Raw genomic sequence first — 19704 nt, forward strand, 5'->3', positions numbered from 1 at the left:
CACATGGCCATAGTTTTCTTCTGTGTCTTAGCCGGTTTTTGGGCGGACCGCATACTGAACCATTCATTCCTATGGGGCCATGCACTCATCCGTGTGTCCGTTCCCAAATTATGGTAGATGTTCTATTCTTGTGTGTATTTGCAGTCCATCTCACCCATTCTAGTGTATGAGTCTGCAAACAAAACAGATAGCGCATGGAAGCCACTACGATTCATGTTTTGCGGTCCGCAAGACGGAAATGTTAATGTGCATAATGCCTTATGTTAAGTCCGTAAGGGTTTGGAAGTATGACGGTTAGGAGATGGGAGTCAAAAGTTCCATCCCAAGCAGGGTTAAAGGCTACGATCATGTGATGGTTCAGCATTTAAAAAACATAATGAATGTATTTACAGGTGGTTTTGAATATCTCCGTTTTCCAAGTCGAGTTCTTGGTCACTTGTGGTTTCGCTAGAAGTTGTATGAGATTTATGCAGAAACTGCTCAGTCATTGTACATGGGCAGCTCAGCCCTATTTCTGTGAGTGGCAGGGGTACTACCTTTCAGGTGACTTGATTGTATGTGCTCTGTGCGGGTGCTGTATAGAGGAATGGTTGGCTCTATTGGTGGAGGGACTATGTGAAAGAAGAAAAAAAAAAACTTTGTGCAGTTTTTTTGTAAAATGTTGGTGGAAAATAAAGATCTTTCCGTTTTGTTTTTTTTTTGTTTTTTTTAATTATTTCTTGTGATTCCTTCCAGAAGACATCTACCACGTTGGGAACATACTTGAATTTAGTGCCTAACACGTTAACATCACATCCTGCTGACCTCTGCATTCGTCCTGTGTTGTTGTTGTCTGGTAGCCATATATTTTTTTTTAACTGCGTCCTGCATAGTGCGGCCATGTAGTATAAAAGGCCCACCCTGCTGCTCTGGGCGCTGTAATGGGATTGCCACATGGGATCTTCGAACATCCTTGAGTTGTGATTGTGTGGTGACTGCAGTAGGATTTTGACGATTTTACCTAGACCGTGCCGTCACTAGCTGGTTTCTGTTATTATGGTTTTAGCATTAATAGAATCCTATTTATCGAGTATGTGGAGTTCCTTGTTTATAATCGTGAACTCCATCCCATATAAAGGTTTATTTTCCAATATTTTTACCTCACCCTTCCAGTACAAAAGGAATGGCGCAATTATGTGTATTCTGCTTGTATCCTACACAGTCCATTCATGGGAAAGTTGGACTGGTCATTGGAATTAGAAAATCGACGCAGATTGTGGACATGAGAGAGTCGCCTTTATGCTACTGATCGTCTCTTTCGTATAATCTGAATTATTCAGCCAAATAAAAACATTTTCCACGGTGGATTGGCTGATGGAGATGTTTTACCCACGTCTCGCTCCCACCTGATCTCCCCCTTGCTTTTGTCTAATCCTATGGAGTCTAAGCAGCGAGAATTACTCAGATGATTTCTATTCCACCTTCCCACACAGAATGTGCGTCTTTATGAAACCCCCTCACAAACACGCGCGCACACAGCTTGACCCAGACGCCCATGTATAATCGCCATGTCTCCTAGCAACTGCCTGTAATACATAATGCAAGGGGAACTGCATAACAGGAAGCTTCCAGCGCATCCGCTGCAACAGTCCCCAGCTGTTCAGAATCAATGGATCGATTTCCCACTGTTTCCTCTACACATTTTTAATGATTATTTGTGTTATTTCCTGCAGGCTAGAGTCACCGGCTGCCGGCGTCTCTGCCGAGCTGTTTTGTCACATTACTATGTGATATTTCCTGTTTTCAGCTGCTAGTATGTTCTAATCCAAGATATTCTGTATGTTAACTATTAACTCTTTACCTTCCATATACTTCATTTCAATTTACTACCTAAAATTTCTTGTCGTCCGGTTTTGCACTTCTTTTTATGTGTTTTTTCTTAGTTTTATTCCTCTGACTATCTACCCATACACATGTCAATTTCTCCCTGATCTGATTAACGGTCCAATATATCTATGATTAAAATAAATTTACCTATAGAAAATCTTTCCATGAAATATTGTTCATCGCCGGCACCAAGCATTTATTTTCTTATGCTGCCATGATCACTAATAAGGGATTAAATGCTGCGGTCCGTAATGAGCGAGAAAATTTTGAAAGCAAGTTCACAATCTATTACAACAAATTTCCATTGACCGGAACCAGTTGTTTAAGACAACAGATATATAATATAATAATGTGGTTGCTGTTCCTTTTATTAGCAACTATACACATATCTCCATTAGGGCCCATTCACACCTGTGTCAGTGTTTCCATTGTTCTGCTCCATTAGAGAAGCAGAACAACGAAAATACTGGAAGTGCCGGTTCAAATGCATGATGGACTCCTTTGGCGCCCAACGGAACCCATTGATGCGTTCCGTCATGCTTTCCGTGGGTTTACCGGAAACAATAGCGCAGAATGCTATGCTATTGTTTTCAGTGTGTTTTGGGTCAGATTTGCGTCGGATGTCCCTAACTGAGCCTACAACGCAGGAGACCTTAGACTGACTGACTGCTCATCTATCGATAGACCATATTTTTTTATTTATTTCTGTTCGCAGCGCTGTGCAGAAGTTGTCCTAAGTTGCTGTGCCCAGTGGGGCTCACAATCTAAATACCCTATCTGTATATTTTTGGACCATAGCACAGACCACATAGGAATGGTGGACATAAAATCCTACAGTTTGAACTTTAGACGTGAATGATCCAGATTTGTATGTGGAAATCTAGAGAGATGCGCACAAAATTAATTAAATGTTGGATTATTCTGCGCCATTTACAAGTTTCTATAATTCAAGGATCCTAGAGGTTAATTTCGTTTCAACATGTTAAATTCAGAACATTTAAAATGTAAATTCGGGTACTTTAAGATACTGAGTTAGTAAAATAAATATTGATAGCCATCTTGTTCATAATGTCGCGGTCCTAATCTCGTAATCTCTAAATGAGATCTGTTTGTGGCTCTCAGGTGCTGGACCTCATCTCCAGTGACAGTCTGAATGTCCCTTCTGAGGAGGAAGTGTACCGAGCTGTTCTGAACTGGATCAAACATGATGTGGATGGAAGGAGACAACACGTTCCCCGGGTGAGGAGCATGGATATGTATGAACTGATAAATATGCCTGTGAAACTTGCTAGTACTCTGATTTAATTAATATGTCAATATATTATTAGAAAGGTGATGGTATTATAAGGTGCAACGTTCACAGTCGCGGACTGTCGTGCTTACCTGCCCCCCGACGGTCGTGGCCATGGACGAGTGAGTGCTGGGTGGCATCTCCCTCCTGAGAGACACCGGCACTCGCTTCCGCATCGCTGCACTAGTTCCCGTAGGGTGCTCGCGCCCGGCCTTGAAGGGCCGGTGCACACACATGAGGAAAATCTGTAATTAGCCCATAATCACCCTGGACTATAAAAAGGGCTCTGCCCTTTCATTCATTGCCTGAGCGTTGTTGTGTTTACCCATATTCGTCTTAGCAAATGGTCCCTCAGTGTTATCCTAGGCCCATGCCCTACTACCTATATCGGTTCCTGTTCCTTAATCTGTTGAAGTCGTGTTGTGCCACCTGTCACGCCTGCTGATACACACCTCGCCTGGTGTCTACAAGTTCATCTGTGCCGAGCCTCCATTACTCTCTGGACTATTAAAGGTACTTTTGTACTAGGACTGTTGTTTGGCCAGCTACTACTCCGCTACGGCGGTGTGGCCTAGTGGGTCCACATACCCACGGATCGTGACTTAAGGTTAATAGAAAAAGTCTAGGACTAGGGTTACATGCAGGTAGCCAAGCCTGCTGAAGATGTATTCAATTCTGCTGCAGATGTAGCCATTGCTTCAAGTGAATGCCATATTATGCTACTTGCATTTAGCCAACACACCCAATGCAGGCTATAGATTATGCAACTGTGTCTCATCTCCATTATAATGAAAATGTAACAGTTCTGCGCCGCCCATTATAATATAGGTTTCATGTAAATGAGTTATAATTCTACTGACTCCTTATTTCCTGCAGTTAATGAAGTGTGTGCGGCTCCCCTTGCTGAGCAGGGATTTTCTGATGAGCAGTGTAGACACGGAGCTTCTTGTACGTCATCACTCCGAGTGTAAAGACCTTTTGATTGAAGCACTCAAGTACCATCTGATGCCAGAACAGCGTGGGGTTCTCAGTAACTGTCGAACCCGACCAAGACGCTGCGAGGGAGCCAGCACTGTGCTATTTGCAGTAGGTGGGGGAGATAAAGCACTTGTTTCTATATACTAAGGTAATATTCCTATATGCCGTCTTATGGGAGTGGTTGTTTTTATCTTGTTTGTAGGTGGTGGCAGTCTCTTTGCCATACATGGTGACTGTGAAGCATATGATACCCGTACTGACCGGTGGCACATGGTAGCTTCAATGTCAACAAGACGAGCCCGAGTGGGTGTAGCTGCAATTGGAAATAAACTTTATGGAGTGGGCGGGTAGGTATACATGGTGAGGAACAGGTTACTGAAAAATTCTATTCAAGTTATGAAGTCAAATTATTAAATAATAAAAAAAAGATTTGCCTTTCTTAAGACCGGTTCAGACACTGCAGATTTTTGGTGCAAATTCCGCACTGAAAATCCAAAACCAATTTACAGTACAATGCAAGGGAAAGGAGTTTTTACAAAACCCTATTCACACGCAATGGAAAAATCTTTGCAGATTTTAGGTCATGCTGCATTTTTTCCATATATGTTGCATATTTGTCAACTAAAGTGCGTGTTTGCTTTAAGAAACTTCAATTGGTTGTAATTTCTTCTTGTCGTATCTCAAACAAACATTAGTTTCAGGGTTTAAAGCTCCCATAATAAATATGCTTAATATATGTTGTTTTCCAATTTCATATATTATTTGGTATGAGACAAACCATGGCTGGGCCCAAAAGCAGCGGTATGGGATCCTTCTTGTCGTAATATTAACATATAAAGGTAATACTCGTCTTTCTCATTACAGGTATGATGGAACGTCTGATCTTGCTACCGTAGAGTCGTATGACCCTGTGACAAACACTTGGCTGCCAGAGGTTTCTATGGGCACCCGGCGCAGTTGTCTTGGTGTCGCAGTACTTCATGGACTGTTGTACGCTGCAGGTGGATATGATGGCGCTTCTTGTTTAAACAGGTAGAGTATATTAAGCACATGTTAATCTAATCTGCAGGAATATTTGCAGTTGTTGGGTTGAAAAGGGCATCTGTGTTGGTCCCAGCGGTCAGACCCCACTAATCTAACCTTTATCACCAATTCAGTGGATAGACCATACATGTTATTTGCTGGAATACCCCTTTATGGTTGATATATTGCCAAATCCAATCGACAGTGAGACATTCACGTCCTAGCCCCAATAGCAAGAAAGGTATATGCATTTTTTTGAATAATTTTTGTTTATTAACAATTATTCCAATAGAATACAAAATTACACACCACAATTATATCTCTACCCACCATTCCCCCAGCCATGCCCTCCCCCCTCCCTGAACCCTTAATCCTTAATATCCACCTAGAAAATACAATTCCAATAAGTCCAGCATAACTGGACTACCTTATTTGATGAATCCGAGACCGTAAAATAAGTACAAAAAAATACATATACATCAAGGTTTTACAAAACAGTTGTAATAAAAGCATACATTGGAATTCCACTTATCCCACAATATATAGCCTTCACATAAAAAACAACAACTTAACAATCAGAAGATCTAATGGCTAGTTCAATCCCACCACTCCTATAATCTTAATAAACTTAATAGCCTTTAGTCTTCAAGTATCTTAAATTTATCTTTCTTCTGAGTATCTTTTTAAACAAAAATCCATTAATCCATTCTCTTTTTAAATTTTATCTCTTAATCTCAACTAGTCGGAATTAATCAGAGTCGTGGGACTCCTAGCCATCCGCGCTCTCTTACAGAGTGATCGAAAACCTGGGAGCCATTTCCCAGTATAAACTTAAGTGGAGAAGGGGAAAAAAAATAACATAAAAAAAATGTGCCCCTGCTCCCCCACTATACCGCATTCACCATAAAGGTCCAAGGGTACCAAGTTTCAGGAAATTGATGTTTTTTTTTCTAACTTTACACCAGTTTATAAACATAAAATTGAAGAGCCGAGTTAATATATCTTTCCCAATCTACAATATTAGGAGCTTCAACTCCTATCCACTTGGTCATTATTACTTTCCTAGAAAAATACAACTTCATAATAGCCTGGTTTTTTTAGGTCCCTTATAAAGGGGTTTTCTAGGGACACAATTTTAATATTTTATGTAAATATTTAATAAAGTTCCTCATATATATTCTGTATTAAATCAGAACCCTTTCCTTCCTATTCTCCCTACCGCTGCCCGGCCTGAAGTTCTGCTTTTCATCTGTGTCTTTTTTTTCTCTCGACACCGGCTCGTGCACGAGAGTCATTATACACAAAGACCTGTGTAGATACCTCACTGACCTACGTAACGACACAGGGCCGTTCTTTACTAATTATTCCACCCCCTCGGTGTCTATTGGCCCTCCCCGCTAGTTCTCCCCTCCCACCTGCTTTATCTGAGGTGCGGTCACAGAATCACGTGACCGCACCTCAGATATCTAACGTGATCCCCATCATACCTAAATATATGAACCCCATCATAACTGAAAAATGTAATTGGTGCCGCTATTGAAGCAGAAACAAAGAATGAACGAAGTGGACATTGAGGAGGCTGTCGACCAACAGGAAGCCTCAAAACTGGTACTTCTGAAGTACCCGGGTTTGAGGCATCCTATTGGTCCACAGCCTCCTCAATGTCCTCTCCATTCAGTCTTTGCTTGTACTGCAACAGCAGCACGATTTTCTTTGTGTGCATGCTATACCTTCATTTTCACTAAGGAATAGCATGCACACAAAGAAAATGGTGCCGCTATTGAAGTACAATCAAAGACTGAACGGAGCGGACATTGAGGAGGCTGTGGACCAATAGGAAGCCTCAAACCCAGGACTTCTGACGTAAACCCGGGTTTGAGGCATCCTACTGGTCCACAGTCTCCTCAATGCCCGCCCCATTTGCCTCATCAATAAAAATCCTCAGTGCTCGTGCACTGCCCGGCATGAGACAATTAGTGTCCCTGGAAAACCCCTTTTCAAATGTAATCCCTCCAGGTCACGAAGTATACACACCATGGCATTTTCCTGCACAGTTACTTCATAGATGGCTTTTACCCAGTCCAACAACATTCTCCAATAATGTTTAATATTCCCGCATTTCCAAAACATATAGAACAGATTCCCTATAGCTTTGGACATTCAGGATTCCCATTTTTTTTTAAATATTGCCACTCTATGAGGGGAGTAATAGGCTCTATATAATATATATCTATATATAGTTGAGTCACTCTCTATGCAGGACTCTTCAACAATCAAGGGATAGCTTTTGTTATTCTCGCTCATTGTTCCAACCAGTGGCGTAACTACCGCTGTAGCAGCCGTAGCGGCTGCTACAGGGCCGGCAGCATAAGGGGGCCAGTGCCGCCCGCCGGCACGGGCCCCCCCCCATGGCCGGAGGCTTAGCTAGAAGCCGCTATGGCTGCTACAGCGCGACGCCACTGAAGGGGTTGTTCCTACAAAAGACATGCATCCCCTATCCACAGGATAGGGGATACATGTGTGATCGCTGGGACGCCCAGCGATAAGGAGAATGGAGGACCGAAAGTCCCCCGAAGTTCTCCATGACAAACCTCAGACTTCCGGGGTCTGTCGGCAGCTCCAGAGAAATAAATTGTGCACCGGTCGCGCTTGTGCGCATGCGTGACCAGCGCTCCTTTCATTTTTATTGAACTGCGCAGACCCCGGAAGTCCGAGGTTTGTCATGGAGAACTTCGGGGGACTTTCGGTCCCCCGTTCTCCTTATCGCTGCCAGCGATCACACATGTATCCCCTCTTTTGTAGGACAAGCTATAGGCCGTTTTTTGTTTTTTGTTTTTTTTGGAAGGGGGGGTTGGGGGCTGTATGGCGTTATCTACAGGGTGTTCTGTATGGCGTTATCTACAAGAGGGGCTGTAAGGTGTTATCTATAGGGGCACGCTGTGTGGCAGAATCTATAGGGAGGCACTAACTACAAGGGGGGGCTGTGTGATACCCGGGGGTGGTGGGGCCCCAGTCAAAAGTTTGCTATGGGTCCCAGTCTTTCCTAGTTAAGCCCCTGGTTCCAACGGAAGATCACCCACGTCTCTTCCCCATCTAGCTCTTACTTCTATTGGCAGTTCCTGCCTTCTTCCTTTATCATCGTTCCATATATTCTAGAAATTAGCCCTTTCATCTTAGTTTCGTTGGCAAAAAAGTCCAATTTCGGGGAGGGTCTGCATTAAGATCGTACAGTTGCTCCGCACAAGAGGTGCTCTAATCTGCAAGTATCGAAAAAAACTCTTTGGGGATATCCCATAATCCATACTCAATTCTTGATATATACGAATATTATTTCCCCTATACAGTTGTAATAATTTATAAATACCTTTGTTTACCAAAAATAAATATTGTAAGTCAAAATACTCATTACCCAATACTTTATTCCCCCATATCGGGGCATTATTCCATAACCCATTGTTACCCACTACCTCCTTAAAAACCCTCCATACTTTTTAAGCCATCACAGCTGTGGGGAACTCGTCCTACACTAGATCTGCCAATATTCCTGTTTCCAATAGCTCAATAGCATCATACCTCCTCAAAAAAGGAGCTTCCTCCACAGAGGCGTAGCTAGGTTCTCCAGCACCCGGGGCAAAGATTCAGTTTGGCGCCCCCCCCCCAACCTCTTTCCCGACATCTCCTTCCCCTTTGCCGTGTTTGTTTTCTCTACCAATCAACGTGTCATTTCTTTTTATGTAACGCAAGCATAAAATTATTTGTACATTTCACAAGCAATATGGTTCTATACACAACACCAGAACCAAGCTCAGTACGTATATACAGCCCCAGAACAAATACAGCTCAATTTAGTGCAACCCCTGCCGTATAGGTGTGTACGGCGTAAAACTACAGCTCCCAGCATGGCCCGAACAATGGTGAGGATATGCTGGGAGATGTCGTTTCACAAAAAATAAATCCTATCATAATCACACCACCATCATCTCGCTGCAGATCATACAGTGACTACATTACTGATTAGAGGCAGAGTGAACATTTACATTAAGTGACTCACCGGTGACGTCTCAGATTCTAGTTCTTTTTCTCCATCCGATCCAGACCTCTATGATGAATTCTCCCGGTCACAGCCCATTTCTGCAGTTTGCCGCTCACATGTCTTCAGCTTCTCACTTTTCCAACATTTCTGCACCTATAAATAAATATAAAGTTATCATAATACCACACACTACACCCCTAAATCTAATAGGGCCATACACTGCACCTCTAATTATAATAGCACCATACACCATGTCCCACACACACACACACACACACTGTGCCCCCTGTAGATAGTGCCTGCCATAGAGCCCCCTGTAGATAGTGCCTGCCATAGAGCCCCCTGTAGATAGTGCCTGCCATAGAGCCCCCTGTAGATAGTGCCCCCATATAGACCACCCCTGTATATAGTGTCCCACAAATAACTCCCCCTATAGTGCTCTACAGATAGCCCACCCCTGTATATAGCCCCCTCTAGATATAGCCCATCCCTGTATATAGAGCTCTACAGATAGCCCAACCATGTATGTAGCCCCCCTGTAGATATAGCTTACCCCTGTATATAGTGCTCCACATATAGTCCACCCCTGTATATAGTGTTTCACAGATAGCCCACCCCTGTATATAGCCCCCTTTTGTACATATAGTCCACCCCTGTATATAGTGCTCCACAGATAGCACACCCCTGTATATACTATATACAAGGGTGGGCTATCTGTGGAGCACTATATACAGGGGTGAACTATATGTACAAGGGGGCTATATACAGGGGTGGGCTTTCTGTGGAGCACTATAGGGGGAGCTATTTGTGGGATACTATCTACAGGGCTGGGCTATCTACAGGGCTGGGCTATCTACAGGGCTGGGCTATCTACAGGGCTGGGCTATCTACAGGGCTGGGCTATCTACAGGGCTGGGCTATCTACAGGGCTGGGCTATCTACAGGGCTATATCTACAGGGCTGGGCTATCTATGGAGCACCATATACAGGGGTGGGCTATATCTACAGGGGGCTATATACTATATAGCCCACCCCTGTATATGGTGCTCTATAGACAGCCCACTCCAGTATATAGCCCCCTTGTAGATATAGTCCCCCTGTATATAGCCCCCCTGTAGATATAGTCCCCCTGTAGATATAGCCCAGCAGATATAGTCCCCCTGTATATAGCCCAGCCCTGTAGATATAGTCCCCCTGTATATAGCCCAGCCCTGTAGATATAGTCCCCCTGTATATAGCCCAGCCCTGTAGATATAGTCCCCCTGTATATAGCCCAGCCCTGTAGATATAGTCCCCCTGTATATAGCCCAGCCCTGTAGATAAAGTCCCCCGTGTAGACAAAGTCCCCCCCGCAGATACAGACACACACTTCTATTACAATTAAAAAAAATTCAAATAAATTTCAAACTCTCCTTATTCCCGCTCCCACGCCGTCCGGCAGCCATGGAGACCTGCTCCCTTCTGCGCAGGTCTCCAGGGGGTTGAACGCAGCGTCTATGAAAGGCGCTGATTGGCTGGGCAGGATGACTTTCCCTGTCAGTCAGTCAGCGCCTTTCATCGACGGAAGCGTCACTGGTACAAAAGGTACCAGTCGCTTCATTCGTTTAAAGGCGCTGAATGGCCATTCATTGCTTCTAATTGTACCTGTGTCCTTGCGACACAGGTACAATTATAGTGCAGGAGGAGGTGGCGCTGGCGCCCCCCTCTGAACTGCGCCCGGGGCACATGCCCCGCTTGCCCCCCCCTAGCTACGCCCCTGTTCCTTCCTATAAGCTCTTTATAAAGTATGTTTTCTCTTCCCTCACACATAATTTTTACTTGGGCTGCAATATAAAGTAATTTAACTACAGGAATGGCCACCCCCCCCCCCCCCCCCCAAATCCATCGGTCTCTGTAAATGGATCAGTTTTATTCATGGCTGTCTTCATTGACAAACTAAGTCCCTAAATAGGCTTTCTATAGCTCTAAATATTTGCTCAGGCAGCCAGATTGGACAATTTAATAAGGGATACTCTCCCCGCCATATTCGTCCCGAGTTTGGACCATATCTTTATCTTCGCTCTAATTTTATGTATGAGTGGATTAATATTATATCCGCTATAGCCAAGTAAATCCCTGCTGACATTTATACAGAGAAACGTAAAAGAGTCGTTCTCCTGGACTATCTGTATCCCATTATTGGGGGGTATAAAACCCCGGATCAAAGTGCAAGATCTTTGATTTCCCCCAATTAATTTGCAACCCTGACACTTTCCCAAATTCAGTGGTTTAGCATTGCTCACTATAGCACTGATACATCTTAAGGGGCATTCCATCCAACCCCGGTGACTTTCCTCTTGCAGATGCAGCCAAGGCCCTCTCCACTTCCTCCAATGACAGCAGAGCATCCAAAGATGCTCTCTGTTCCTCCGAGAGACTAGGCAATTACATTTTCCCTAAAAAAAAAGTCCTAGTCTCCTGTAATTAACCTATCAACTTAGTCTGGTACAGGTCCCTATAAAAGGACCCGAAGATAGAAATTATCTCATCCAAGACCTAATACCAGAGACTATATTTTTAGGTGCTTGGTTTTTAATAACTCCTGCTAACACCTCACCCGGTATACTACCCTCAACTACAACTCTATCATTTATAAAGCATTGAGATTTCAGTGCCGTTTTTATAACTTTTAACTGCGCTTTGCCAATTCTCCAGACCGCTCTCAGTAGGCCTTTCTACATAGGTTTTTTTTTTTCCATGGTTTTAATTTTATCCGCCATTTCTTTTATAACTATGTTATACTAGGTTACAAAAAAAAAAGTCCACAGTTGCGGTCGTTTAATTCACTACTTACTACTCTTGATCACATTAAAGGCAGGTTTTCAGGCCTTACCCAGATCACAACTTGATTTCAAGCAGTGTATTCAAGTAGCGTATATAACAGGGGCTCACCAACCTCCCCTATCTCCAACGGTATTTAAGGACAGTTTTCAAGCAGCATATACAGCAGGGACTCAATATGACCACACCAGCCTCCCCTATAACCAACACTGCCCAGCAAAGCCTATAAGACAGGCCACTGGCGGCCTTCAAGACACAAATGAACAACCTGTAACCAAACCAATGGCGAAAAGAAGGGGTCCCTAAAATACAAGTAGACAACCTAGACGCGAACCATAAGGGAACATAGCACCCAAAGAATCATATAAAAAAAAAAGAAAATCTTTATTAAATACAATACACAATGACATAATACAGAGTAAACGGATGGACCATACAAGGAGAGTGAACCAGTAAGGGAAGATGTAAAAAACCTTGTGGTCTACCATCAGTAGCCAAGAAGCACTCCAATAACCCACAACAATCAAAGCTTACTCAGTAAGCAATAACAGTAATAACATGCCCACACATATGAAAATAAATATATATATATATATTAGCATGAAAAAGATTATATGAATAATGATGAGATGCCACGCCAGAGATACAGGCTGAAGAAACACAACAAGGTGATCCAGGAATACAGCAGAGCAGAAATTTAACACATACCCTGAGACATAGTGGGGAGTGGGACAGGCAATGTCCGGTACTAGCAGAAGAGCAAATGCCTTGACGCGCGTTTCGCAATACAGACCGGCTTCGTCAGGAGGCTAACTGTGATTAAAACTCTAAGGGTTTATATAGGAGTATAAGTGATGACTCTCAGAGCTGTAATGAGCGCAAATCGGTGCTCGGCACACATGTTGAGGAACAGCTACATACCAGGAAGTGCCACATGCTGGAGTGATGACACGTCGCAACGTGATGATTTCAAACATGAGTCACCACGGCAACACCGACGCCAAGCGGCACTCCTGGATATGGGTCCCACAGCGCATACGCAGCCAAGCGTCTGTGCACAAACCACAGATAAGGCATCATGCGTCAAGACAGACGAAAAATATATAAAAATGTGAAAGACAGCACGTTGGCTGACTAAATAAATTCCAGCAACTCCTGTACCTCTAGAAACTCAACTTGCTCCAGACAGCCTGGAATTCCACCACACAACAGGACAGCGTCACAGCAGTATAGCCACAGCGTGGGGGTAACATGGGGCTCACAGACCTGTAGCCTCAGCTTCAATCGCAGCAGCATGTGGAGTCAACATATCTACGTAGAATTCCACCACCCAAAAGGACCGCGTCTCCGCAGTGTAGCCTCAAGCCTCAGCATGAGGACCTGTAGCCTTTGGGCACCGCAGTATCAGCAGCAACGTCACGTGGTGGTTAACACATCCACGGATGGATCAGGACTCCAAACGTCTCCAGAAGAGATTGCGGCTTTCGGGCCGGAAGTCTGGGCAGCGTGGACTCCGTACGGCAGGGGCTCATATTTATCACCGGACCAGCGACACACAGCTTTCACTGTATGCTGGCAAGCTCAGCGGCATGGTGACGGCGGTGCTTCCGGTGGTGGGTGTGGGAGTGCCCACTACGTCAGACACTTCTCATGACTTACTCGCTCTTGCCTTTCTGAGGAACGGCCTTCATCAAGAATGGTGTATATATAAAAGGAAAGGCTTTGCAGCATCTAACAGATTTAGCCACATGTTGGATAAATTTTGTAATTGCTCCTGAACCCTCCATACTCCCCCATGATTTGTACCTTTTATCATTGATAAATAACTAGTCTTCCACGACTACTTTATAACTAATATTACGCTATCATTCCAGTGCAGAGCGTTATGATCCCCTCACAGGAACATGGACGTCCATAGCTGCTATGAGCACTAGACGGAGATATGTCCGTGTAGCAACTCTAGGTGAGTCTGTTTCTGTCTATATGACGCGAATGTCCTTTTTGCCAGACACAATGTTTCCTGCACTTTGTGCAGATTCCGTATTATTCAATTCACTGGAAGGAAGTGGAAATATTATAGAAAATTAAGATTTAACTTTTATTGTATATATAATAAAATATACTGGCATCCAAGTGCAATGTGATTACATATAACTTGATTTAAGGTTTAGTGCAATGTATGACACTAGTACACTCAGTATCTTGATGTATTTGCAACTAAAGGATAATAAATGCAGTAATATTGGCCAACCAAGACCCCGCTGTATTGAATTCTACTGCATTAATATAAATACATCAAGTATTTTTATTTGCATTCTATTAAAGCACTAAATTATATTGTGCGAACTGCTATTAATAAACCACAGTGATTATATGAGACCCCAACTCATTAAAGGAGTGTGGGTAGATCAATTGATAACAAGTAGAAGTGAATGATAACGAAAACCTGGCTTCAATCCAAGCCCTAAAACCCAAACTGATAATTGCTGGATAATCTCATTCCTTTGTTACAATATATACACTGTGGTGCTATTTTTATCAATTTGTAAAGAACTCAACGCGTTTCGCCCTACGCTTCAAGAGCGAGGGATCATCAGGAGTGTTGTGCGATAATAAGATTGTAGCAGTGGAAACTTCTATTGCGATATATTAGCAGGTGAGCAGTTAAAACTGCTGAGTAGGGGTCCTGATGGTGGACCCGTGCTCTCAGATTCAGATAAGCAAATGATTCCTTATTATGTGTTACATGTTTTTGAAGAAACCCTAAACCTAGAAGGGTTTAAAGAGGTTGTATGAGATTAAAAACTGGGCTTCCTTCTTCTAGAAACCTTGTCAATGTTGCCCATGGACTCTGTCTGGTAATACAGCAAGTTACTAGGACTGGCCTTCAATACCAGACACAGCCTATGGACAACAGTGGCGCTGTTTCTGAAAGAATGCAGCCAGGTTTTTTTAAAATATTCTATTTTTTACGATTTAAAGGTACACAAAATATATCTACAAAACAATTGTCTATTTGTCAGTCTACATGCTCTGGGAACCAACAGTCTTGTAGGTATCTGGCAGAGAAATAGAAGCCTTTCACACGTTGGTTTTTCTCCATGTTTCGACCAGTTTGAAGGAAAGGGTGGATCTTGACTAAAATAGTGGGGCAAAGTTAGCTTGATGTCAATTGAAGAACAGTAGAGCAAATAGAATAGAAAGACTTTATATATATATATATATATATATATATATATTTATGCTAAAGCATCTTTTATTATGATCTTATCCTTTTGTATTGCATTTTGAAACAGGATAAACAAATTGGGTATCACATTAAGTGTTGCTAATATATATATATATAATGTTTTTTTTAACTTCAATGTTACTTTTAATATTTTTAGATGGTAACGTTTATGCGGTTGGGGGATATGACAGTTCTTCTCATTTAGCTACGGTGGAAAAATATGAGCCGCAGGTAAGTTCACAATGATTTATTTCATATTGACCTGTTTTCCTGTATCGGGATCCTGTTCACATGGCATCGTTTCAGGCGTATTTCGGAGTGTGAAGCGCTCCTATTATGCTCCAAAATGTACTTAAAATACGCCTGCAAACAGATTCCTACTAATTTCAATGTGAAATACATTGTGTAGTTAATGAGGCGTATTTTTACGCTGCTGAATTTAAAAAAACTCTTCATAAGAAAACGCTTTGTAAAAAAAAGAAGTGACATGTCACTTCTTGAAGCGTTTTACAAGTTGATTTTTCCCAGATCCCATGGACACAAAAAAAAGGTTTAAAAATCCGCTCCAAAAATGCCTAGGTTCAGAGACTTTTTTTTATTTAAAGAGGCTCTGTCACCAGATTTTGCAGCCCCTATCTGCTATTGCAGCAGATCGGCGCTGCAATGTAGATTACAGTAACGTTTTTATTTAAAAAAAACGAGCATTTTTGGCCAAGTTATGACCATTTTTGTAGTTATGCAAATGAGGCTTGCAAAAGTCCAAGTGGGCGTGTATTAGGTGTGTTACATCGGGGCGTTTTTAATACTTTTACTAGCTGGGCGCTCTGAAGAGAAGTATCATCCACTTCTCTTCAGAACGCCCAGCTTCTGGCAGATCACGCTGTGACGTCACTCACAGGTCCTGCATCGTGTCGGCCACATCGGCACCAGAGGCTACAGTTGATTCTGCAGCAGCATCGGCTTTTGCAGGTAAGTCGATGTAGCTACTTACCTGCAAACGCTCATGCTGCTGCAGAATCAACTGTAGCCTCTGGTGCCGATGTGGCCGACACGATGCAGGACCTGGGGCAGGAAGTGAGTGACGTCACAGATCTGCACTGCCAGAAGCTGGACGTTCTGAAGAGAAGTGGATGATACTTCTCATCAGAACGCCCAGCTAGTAAAAGTATTAAAAACGCCCCGATGTACGCACATAATACACGCCCACTTGGACTTTTACTTTTAAACACACCCACTTGGACTTTTGCAAGCCTCATTTGCATAACTACAAAAATGGTCATAACTTGGCCAAAAATGCTTGTTTTTTAAAAATAAAAACGTTACTGTAATCTACATTGCAGCGCCTATCTGCTGCAATAGCAGATAGGGGCTGCAAAATCTGGTGACAGAGCCTCTTTAAATGAGGTGCTACATTTCTAAATGTCATAATATAATATATGTGTTACCTCTGCCCCTTTTTGATGAGGTAGAAGGTAAATGATTGGATGCAGGTTTTTGGTGGCATTCATTTAGCACCAGGTATGTTCTTTTTTTTTTTTAAAGATTTTCTGTGCGGTTACTTGTACTTGAAATGTTAATTGTAAAAGGAGAGGGTCTGCTGGTTGATGGGACACTATATCCTGATCTGTTTGGAGTTTCTAATTCTTGCAGTTCTGGGCATCGCCAGTAGGGAGCAGCCTCCTCCCCTTTTGATGGTTTCCAGTGTTTTTGGGAAGCGTCACTTATAGACACTTATTATTTTACCAGAGATTTCTGCCACAACAAACCTATAATGATTATTGGTTCTAGCGTCTCTCTATCATACCCTAGAGATGTTGAGGTTGATTATTAACCCGATTCATAGGAATGATGATAGAGACAATATTCGTATATAGTTTTGGCGGTATATTCCTTACATGTGAACACACAAACATGACATGACATCAATATGTGGTGTTTGAATATTTTATTCCATAACCATGGGGATTACTATAGAGTCGGTCCCTATTTGCTGCTAGAATAGCCTGCGCTCTTTTGGGAAGACTTTCCACTAGATTTGGGCTATGGCTTTAGGGTTTCACGTCCCTTTGGTCATCTATCAAATCCTGGTTGACCTGTCTGACTTGCAGATAATGAAGCGTAATTTATTACTGAGGGAAGGCATTTCACTGCTTCAGAGCATTGAGCTTTTACCAAGGCAAATCTAACACCGCAAACTCTTTGGCTGCAATGGTGGCATCCTATGAACGTACCACATTAAATGTCTCCAAGCTTTTTAGTATGAGTAATACCTATGGAGATTGCATGGCCGTATGCTTGATTTTAGGCGTCTATTAGCATTTCTTGGCGGTCATAGCCACCGCTACTAATTAGAAGAGGTGTCCACAAACTTTTGGCCCTGTAGTATAGTTCTGACAGTATGTTTAACTATTTTTTGTATACCTTTCATGTTCCTTGGAATTATTCCTTGAAAATGTTACGTATTTCTAAGTCCTAAATATAGACTGACATTTCCTGAGTGCCTTCAGGTCTACAAGACTAGCCGGGTTCTGTCACATATTGCTTTCTCGTCAACATACATTGAATACTTTATTAATTAGAAGTGTTAATTATTTCCTTGCGGTATGCCAAACCAATTTATAGATCAGTGACAAGTGTTAAGAGGCAATAATAGCCCAGGCTAATGTTCGCTATAGACACACATTTTTAGCATTTTTTGCTAATGCTAAAAATTTATTTTAATACAATAAATAAAAAAAATAATAATAAAAAAAATAAATATATATATATATATATATATATATATATATATATATATATATATATATTTTTATTTTTTTATTTTTTTTAAATGTTTTGATTCAACATTTTTTAATTTTACAACCAAGGGGAAAGCTTGTGGCAGCAGGGGAAATGTAATATCACATCTGGAGCCCTTTCAAACAAATGAGCGACCTTGTAATATGTGGTGATGCCTTTCTTTCCAATGTCTCTCCACTCTGGCCTCTAATTGGAGGGTCTCAAGAGAGGGGGTCCTCTTCCCCTCTATAATGTCTATTTGCCCTAATAAATTTGAGGCCTTTTAAAAAATTATTCTTCGTCTCTCTTTATTGTATCTACAGTTGTAGTCTCCACCGATCAGCAAAATAAAGGGGCACTGCTGCTAGCTGGAGCGCCGTAGTCTCTTCACTACAGAACCCAACACAGCGACGTCCATACAAGTGTGGATGTGCCTGGTATGGCAGCTCAACCGGGGTCAGCCCCGTTCACTTGAATGAGTTGCAGTACCAGGCACCGCCACAATCATATTGATGTTGCTGTGCTGGGTTCTGCAGTGAAGGGGTCTCTGTGCTCCAGAATCTATCCTAAGGATAGGCCCTCAATGTAATGTCCTGGAAAACCCCTTTTATTTTTGAATGGTATTCCCATTTTACTTTATCTTCTATAAATGCATGCATAGTGACCTTGACATATATACTTTCTTGTTCACAGATAAACACTTGGACTCCAATCGCCAACATGTTGAGCCGCCGTAGCAGTGCTGGAGTGGCCGTTCTAGAAGGCATGTTGTATGTCGCTGGGGGAAATGATGGCACCAGCTGTCTAAATTCTGTGGAGAGATATAACCCAAAAGCAAACACATGGGAGAGTGTGGCTCCAATGAACATAAGGAGGTAATGTAGAAAAGGGATAGTAGATCATTATTGCACCATAACATGTATATCCTTATTGCTTACAAAAGCTGCCATACACATTACATCTTGGGCGTAGTTATAAGGGGTGCAGGGGTAGCAGTTGCACCGAGGCCCTGGTGCTTGAGAGGGCCCGAAGAGACCAGTGTTATAAATGGCACATAGTAGGTGGGGGGCCCTGTTACGTATTTTGCATTGGGACCCAGGAGCTTCAAATTACGCCTCTGCATTAGCTAGAACTTGTTTGATGGTTGAATGAACTTGTGTCTGGTATGCGATCTTTACGCCAATGCAGACATACACATTTTAGATGATATTGGCCATTACAGTTGTTTACGTCGGCCATACTTGTTCAATTATACCAGACGAGTAATGGCCAATGTGTTGCCAGGAGCGACTTTATGATAATGAGGTGTAATTTCACTCCGACCCATGGGGTAGCAAACGAACATGACCTCTACACACGCCTACTCTCCTCCCCTGTGGCATAGTCTTTCATGGACGAACGTGCGTGTATTGACCGAGTGACACACAAACACTTAACTGCTAGCAACAATCGGTCAAAAATTTCAAACATGGCCAACTTGTTTTCTACTAACCGATGAGAGACCCCCATCTTCTGAAAAACATCATTCGCTGTTCAACCATAATGCACGATTGTCAGAAATAAATGAATTAATCAACTTTGGTCTACTGTACGTGGTCACTTTAAGAGGGTAAAAAACAACGGGCATCATAATTTAATTGGTTTCTCACAATAAGTGAATCTAACGGAAGTTTCCATCCAACCTAA

General features: G+C 42.5%; 1 protein-coding gene across 3 annotated transcripts in view; it reads left to right on the forward strand.

Moving 5' to 3' along the window:
- KLHL17 (kelch like family member 17) overlaps positions 1-19704 on the forward strand; it is a 55016-nt gene that overhangs the window by 29129 nt on the left and 6183 nt on the right. For all 3 annotated transcript variants that reach the window (XM_075839709.1, XM_075839710.1, XM_075839708.1), the window contains exons 5-11: positions 2989-3105; positions 4034-4247; positions 4338-4482; positions 5000-5167; positions 13886-13974; positions 15398-15471; positions 18712-18893. In XM_075839709.1, coding sequence (XP_075695824.1) covers positions 2989-3105; positions 4034-4247; positions 4338-4482; positions 5000-5167; positions 13886-13974; positions 15398-15471; positions 18712-18893 — 989 coding nt within the window. The remainder of the gene's footprint in view (positions 1-2988; positions 3106-4033; positions 4248-4337; positions 4483-4999; positions 5168-13885; positions 13975-15397; positions 15472-18711; positions 18894-19704) is intronic.

This window comes from Rhinoderma darwinii, chromosome 10 (assembly GCF_050947455.1).
Source record: "Rhinoderma darwinii isolate aRhiDar2 chromosome 10, aRhiDar2.hap1, whole genome shotgun sequence".
Classification (NCBI taxonomy): Eukaryota; Metazoa; Chordata; class Amphibia; order Anura; family Rhinodermatidae; genus Rhinoderma; species Rhinoderma darwinii.